Here is a 7,437-nt window from a genome sequence, read left to right as displayed (position 1 = left end):
TGCGACAAAGTTGTTTGGGCTTACATAGCATTGCCATATGATCAGTACCTTTGATCTCCTTTGCTTCGATGACGGTTCCATTGTTGTCAATTTGCCATTGCTGGAATTCTTTTGGTGATACTTTATCCTCAGTGCAGATTATATAAACTTTCTTCACTGATCCATATCCTTCATCTGTGAAAGTTTATATAGTATGCACAGAGGATAAACTCATACCAAAAGAGTTTCAAAAATGGCAAATTGACAACATTAATAGTATCATAGAAACAAAGGAGATTAAAGGTGCTGATCATATGGCAATGCTATGTATGCCCAAACAACTTTGTGACACTCTCTTGGAGATTGCCCATAAATACAATTGATCCATCTCAACATCTTCTACTCTTTTGAATAATTAGTAGTTGTTGCTTTCAACTTGAAAAATAATTACTAGATGGGTTCTTTTGGTATGAGTTTATCCTCTGTGCATACTATATAAACTTTCTTCACTGATCCATATCCTTCATCTGTGAAATACTTTGTCTTTGACAAATCTTCTAGGAATAGAGAGCTTGCTCTCCCCAATGATGATGCCAATGCAAGATCCTACCACATTATCATTCAAAATATTACTTTAGATTTGAAATTAGTGTGTTTATAAATTTGCATAAAATAATTTCAAATTGTGATTACTCCTATAGTATGTGTATTATAAAAACTTAATACATAATCAACTCCTTAAACTTGTCAGAATATTTCATTTAGACACTCGAATTAAGTCATGTTCCAATTGGACACTTTCTATTCAAATTTCGAAAAAAACTGTTAAATTAGTGTATTAGGTAGTTAAGTTTAATCACATAAAATATGTCATCTCCTTTTTAATTATACGTATTCACCTAAATAAGTCATAAAACCTCTGATTTTTTTTTACTTGAGGTTGATGCATGTAATTAAAGGAGATAAACATATTTTGTATGGTTAACTTAACCATCTAATAGATGAATGAGAACACAAACAAATTTTTTTCCCCAAAATTTATACTGTAAATAACTAAACAGAACACTTTATTAGGAATTAAGATATTAAATTAGAACAAAACTTAGTTCAAGTGTCTAAATGAAATATATCAACGAGCTTAAATAAAGCTTACCTCATGAGAGCATAATTGATAAAGATTGTAAGCCAAGAACTTGGGCCCAAAAAATATGGATGGCAGAGGCTCTTCAGGGGAACCATATGATACAAAATGGGTGTCCAACCAATTTATTGTTGGCATCCTCTCAAAATACTTCACAAAATCACAATAAAATTGGGTTTATGAATAAAACAATCAATCACAACCAACATAAATAGTGTGTTGTTTTATTTTCAAACGAACAGATTAATCACATCTAACTTCATCTTATCAAAATCACATATTTTAAATTCACCTATTATTTACGGTTTATCATTTATCAAAATTATTACAATCGACAAAAAAAAAAACTGAAGAAAATTCGAAAGAAATGGATGATTAAAACTAGAAAAATTATATGGATATTTTTTCTGAGCTCTACGGTGAATGATTAAAAGTAGAGAAACTATATGGATATTTTTTTCAAAATTGAATTACCCTGAGAAATACATAAGGCAGTGAAAAATTGAGATAGAAAAAAATTGAAGCTCAGTAGATGCATTCAAAATTAATAATATTAAATTTATTTTTTAAAAAGATATATTTTATGTTATATCATCAACTATTGTTAGCTCTGATATACACGTTTAATTTAATCTTATGATAAAATTTTAACTTGTCAGACTCAAATTTAAATTTTAAATTCGTCTCTGCCTGGATCGAAGATGCTCAGATATTAGACTTCAAAATCAGTCATTTCCAAAAACTGCTACTGTGAAAATACCAAAACACATAGGAATTATTTGCTATATTGTATAAGAAGAACTGGGGGTGGGGGGACAGGGCAGTGGCAGTGGCGGAGCCAGGATATTCTCGAAGGGGGTTCGAAGTATAAAGTAATAAACACGTGAGATGGGAAAGAAATATTAATCTTAACTCGCTAAATTTAACTTGTCTTGTTATACCGCGTTTAGGTTCTTCTTACTTTTACCCTGCTCCATCGAGTTTTTTTTTTTCAAATTCTTGTGCTTTTTTTTCTTTAAGTTTTGCAGTGTTTTATTTTATTTTGATTTATTTTATTGAAAAAAAAACTAAATTAGTGGCCTCTTAATCATATGTTACTATAAAAATCACCAAGATCTTTTAAAAGGGGTAAAAATTGACATATTCAGAAAATAAATAAATGACATCAATATTTTTTTAATTCATTTAGTTCAATTTACTAGGCTAGTCATTTGTAAAAAACAAATGATCAATAAATCAAATAAGATTAATTTAATTTTCATCTCCTTAGAATAAAATTGAAAAATAATACAATGAAATTAAAGAAAGAAAATTTAATTAAATAGATTTTGTTAAAAAAATATTCACAATTTTTAAACTCAATTTAAAATTTAAGTAAAATTCATCATTTCTTCAACTTGGTACATAGAAAGAGAACTATGTAGAAACAAAATGAAAAATATAAATAAAAAGAATAAAGAAAAATTACAAAGAATGTGGCTAATAAATTTAAACAAAGACAAATTGAAAAAAAAGAAAATAATGAAAAATAAAAAGGATAAAGCTTCACATTTGAATCAATGAGGCCTTTTCATTTGTTTGTGAATCTGGGGGCCCAAAACTTCTCAGCCTTTTTAAAGCAAAAAACTATGCACTCAGTGAGAATCAAACTCGGCCCTTCCCAGTGGAACTTGAACGCCTTATCCATTCCACCATCCTTCTCTTTAGTATTGAGGGAGTTCATTTTGATTAATATACTCATAAAACCAGATATAGTGTAATTTTTCGACCAAAGGGGTTCAGGTGAACCCCCTAGATTGAACGTAGTGTCTGGACACTTTTCGTCGGAAAATTACGTTGTATATAAATGTCAAATTCTACATTTAAATGATATATATTTAAAGTTGGACACCCTTAACAAAAGTTATGCCTTTGACGTAGTAGTAATATGTGTCCATTTGAATGAAGTAGTTCTGAGTTTGAACCCCAATTAGCATAATATTTTTTTTTATTTTATTTTGACAGTCACACATTATTATTATTAGACACTTTTAATAAAATTTCTGACTCTTCCACGAAAAGATGAGGGACCAGGGGTGAGTGATCATGGAGAAGAAGACCGTAGAAACAATGGAGAGGGACATATCACAGACGATGAAAAATTGGACACCAAATAATAAAAATGAAGTTTAATTATTTGCGAGAAGATCGAAAGACTGTCTTTTATTAATATGTTGCATATGTTGCAATGAATTCTTAGGGGTATTTTAGAAAATTTAAAAGTAGGTGGTACAACTTAAGATTAGCAAATCCATATATACACAAAAATATCATTAACCTGCCCCTACCCCACTAAAAAAATAAATAAACGAGAGCCACAATTCGCCAAATGTGGAGAAATAATGTATTTTAGAAAATTATATTAAAAGGTAGGTGGGACACACGAAATAATGATGTAACCGTTGAGTGGCTTTCTACCTCATATTTAAATGACAAATTTCGCAGGTGCAAATAAGTCTATAGTACATTTAACAAATTATTGAATTTAAGTCTTGACATGTTGATAATTTTCAACTATAGCAATTTAATAGAAAGTTAGATGGACTTATCATGAATTTATTGGGGTGTAATTATTTTATCCATAGATTCTAAAACTTCATAAAAAAGGCGGGATGAATAAATTCAAATTATTATGAATTGTTTTTTTTTTTTATAATAATAAATAAGTATGGGACTCATTCGCTCATAGAAATGGGCTCTCACACCATTAAATATATAGTGAAATTATATTTTTATGACTATAAAAATCTATATATAATAAAATTGCATGGCCATGAAAGTTAACTAGTTAAAATTGAATGACTTTTAAAAGACAAAATTCAGTAATCGAAATTGATTATATATATATATATATATATGCAAATAACATAATTTATCGACTCTAAATTTTGAACTCATATGTAAGGAAAGCGAAAAACGTATGTATATATTATTCAGCTGATCCAAGACATAGGAAGACATGTGAATAGAATCAGGCATGAAGGCAGCCAAGAAAACATCAACATAGATCTTTTGTGGGTATTTTTCCATAACAAGTCCCAAATTCATACCACCAAGACTATGTCCTACTAGTATGACTTTCTCCTCTTGTGGAAGAGATTCCATCAATTCCATCAATGGCAAAGTGTAATCATGAAATGTGTGAAGTTCCTCTATTTTTCTCAAATCAATCCCAGAGGCTGCCAAGTCTAGAGTTGTTACCTTGTGGCCTGCAACCTCTAGCAGGGGCTTTAGCTTGTACCAATACCAACCTCCATGGCATGCACCATGTACCAAAACAAAGTGTCTTCCTTGTTTCTTGATAGGTTCCATTTTCAGGCCTTTGTGAAACTTTTCCTTTGGTTTAGTCTTTTAAGTCAGTTGAACTCTAAGATGGGTTATATAGCGGTTTGGTGGGCAGTGTGGTATTATCACATGTGGTTTATATTGTTTAGGTGACGGCACCTAGTTTCTTGTATATATGTTAGCTGTCATATTTTTCTTCTAATTATTGTTTTTATTTCCTTGAGCCAAGAGTCTTTCGAAAACAGTCTTTCTACCTTGCATAGATAGTGCGTTAAGGTTTGCGTATATTTTATCCTCTCCAGAATCCATTTTATGAGATTTCACTGAGTTTATTGTTGATGACTATTGTTAAGTCGAGAAATACCTCTTCAAGCGTGAGCAAATATATCCAGTGGTGGATCCAGGATTTTTATACAGTGGTTTGGAAAATAGAAGTATAAACGTGTTAATAAGTCAACAAAACACAATTTCAAGAAGTAATAGTATCTAGTTTATAGGTACACAAAATTAGTTTCGTTACAAGAGACCTTTAAGCACGTTTGAATTTTTTTGAGTTTAAATCTACTCTTTTAGCACATTTTTTTGTTAAAAAAAAAGAAGCAAAAAACGTGAAAGATTGATCTTGAAGCTAAATGAAGAGAAACTTAAAAAAAAGTGAAAGCTTGATCCTGAAACTAAATGAAGAGAAGCCTAAAAAATTAAATGTTCACAATGTGATTCAAACCCGGAACTTGAGGGGTTAATTTAAAGGAGATCTATCACTGCGTTACAACTTACTTATGGTTCATAAAGGGGTTCAAAATTAATATAATTACATAAATGCAAAAAATTTACCTTATATATACAATGTAATATTTTGCCGAGGGGGTTCGGGTGAATACCCTGGAACCCACGGGGGTCCACCCTGTTGGGTTTTAAAGGTGTGAATAGGAAATGAAGTGTTGTCACTCTCCTGAAGAGTTGTGACTATGCCGAATGGTTGTGAACTTTATGAAATGTTGTGTCCTTTCTAAAGGTTTGTGACCGTTTGAAAGGTTATGCCTTTTCCAAAGTGTTGTGACCTTTCTGAAAGGTTGTCTTCTTTCCAAAGGGTTGTGACCTTTACCCTTTGTTGGCTATAAATAGAGAGGTTTTCTCTCATTTTTCTGTATCGAATTCTTCCCTTCTTTTGCATACATTTCTTACAAAACAAAATCGATCAATCGTGTCTGTGTGTGTGATTCGTTGCTGTTATTTTGAGTTCGTTGAAATTATCGAAGTTTGAGGTACCACTACTTCTTTAATGGTTAATCCGTTTTATCTCGGAAGGAATTAATCTGCAACCTCGGGTACTTGAGGGGATTAAATTTCTTAAGGACACACAGTGGGTTCTGTGGACTCGGATAGTTCTTTGTGTTTTTCTTTTCATCTTTTATTATTTCTGGTTTGCTAATCTGAATACAGGAGATAACAAGCTTAAGAAATTTATTGATGGTATTTTTTGTGGTAAGGAAATTACTTCTATTTTCTGTGTTCTTTTTATTGGGGAAAGAACAAGATGAAAAAGAGAATTATTTTATCATATGATAAAAGAGATTTGGGATGAATTAGTACTACTTTAGTATGTTCGAGTATATTTTTTGTAGTAAGTTTTCCTTCGATAGGTAAGATTATTATTATTTTCTTCCCAAGTGCATTCAAGCATTGCACCCCTTCAGTTTTCTTTTCAATGAGAAAAGTTATTTTGTGCATAAAGGCTAAGATGTGCACTTTAATTATTTTTCCTATTGGTTTTATATAACTATAAGAAGAAGTAAATTAACAGATGTTGTCTCCTAACAATATTTGAACATGAGTTTAGTTTCTCGTTGAAATTCAATGTCTTCTGAGGAAAAAATTGGAATATGATAGAAACTGGAAAAGAAGGAAAAAATTAGCAAGAAAAGTGACTTGCATGGAATCATTGCTGACAAATAGAATGTGATTCAATGAGGGTAATAATCAGGTTTTATCTTTATTTCCCTTGATTATTTTTTTTTTTCTTATCCTTTATAAGTTATGAGATTTATTTCATAAATGTTAGGATAGATGATCATTATGTGATGATCTTAGAATATATCTTTATTAATATTAATATGTATTCTTTTTAGAGGAGAAAAAAAAAACTTTTTTAGTTTTCTACTCAATGTGAAATTTGATTGTGCTTGACTTTTGGAGACTAAAATCTTCTGGATTTTTTTTAGTCCTTTTGGTTTGAAGAATATAAGAACTTCACGAACAAGTCAGATTGTGCATTGGTTTGAAGAATATAGAAACTTCACCAATTTTTTAAATACTCTGTTTGAATGAATATTCTGACTTGAAGGGTACAAATCTTCGTCAGGAATATTAAGGCTAAATGATTTGAAAAAGATAAAATCTTCATCGTTAGCTAGAAACATTGTTGTATTTGAGGTTTCTGGAGATAAAACCTTTTTGGTTTACTACTCTGTCTGAATGTGAAACTGATGCGAAGAATATAAAAACTTCATCAGAATTCAAGGTTCATTCGGTTAACGATTTAGAAGAATATAAAACTTCATCGTTAAACTAGAAACAAGTTGTATAAAGATTGAATCTTTATTGTTAGTATTCTAAATACTAAGTGGTTTGTCTAGTTGTGACAGAAAGGGAAAAAAAACAACTAGTGACATAAAATTAGTGATTTTTGTGCATGCAATGGGTGTTTATATTGATTAAATTTCCAAAAGAAGGTTTCGTGTTGCCAATATGTATTTTGATGGTATACAATATGAAAGCATGGGAAAAAATATGTGGAAAATAATTTCAAATACTTGAAAAATATTTTTGAGAACATATTTAAAATGTGGGGGGTTCTTTACTTATGATAAAGACAAAATTAGACTTACTATCTAATTTAAATTTAACAGTGCAAGATATGAAATTTAATGACATTCTTGTATTATGTTAGACTCATAAAATTCTTCGAGTATATTTGATATTGTGGTCGTTGA

The 7,437-nt window shown here is 30.4% G+C and overlaps 1 protein-coding gene across 1 annotated transcript in view; it reads right to left on the bottom strand.

Annotated features, from left to right (window-relative positions):
• Positions 1-4,533, bottom strand: part of LOC102583962 (salicylic acid-binding protein 2-like) — a 6,190-nt gene extending 1,657 nt beyond the window's left edge. Inside the window, exons 1-4 of the mRNA XM_015305410.1 lie at positions 4,099-4,533; positions 1,133-1,272; positions 507-585; positions 7-174 (exon numbers count right to left, since the gene is read on the bottom strand). Coding sequence (XP_015160896.1) covers positions 7-174; positions 507-585; positions 1,133-1,272; positions 4,099-4,471 — 760 coding nt within the window. The 5' untranslated portion in view covers positions 4,472-4,533. The remainder of the gene's footprint in view (positions 1-6; positions 175-506; positions 586-1,132; positions 1,273-4,098) is intronic.
• Between the last annotated feature and the right edge of the window lie 2,904 nt (positions 4,534-7,437).

This window comes from Solanum tuberosum, unplaced genomic scaffold (assembly GCF_000226075.1).
Source record: "Solanum tuberosum cultivar DM 1-3 516 R44 unplaced genomic scaffold, SolTub_3.0 scf00764, whole genome shotgun sequence".
Classification (NCBI taxonomy): domain Eukaryota; kingdom Viridiplantae; phylum Streptophyta; class Magnoliopsida; order Solanales; family Solanaceae; genus Solanum; species Solanum tuberosum.
Note: the sequence above shows the minus strand (reverse complement) of the source record. Positions and strands in the feature narration are given on the sequence as shown.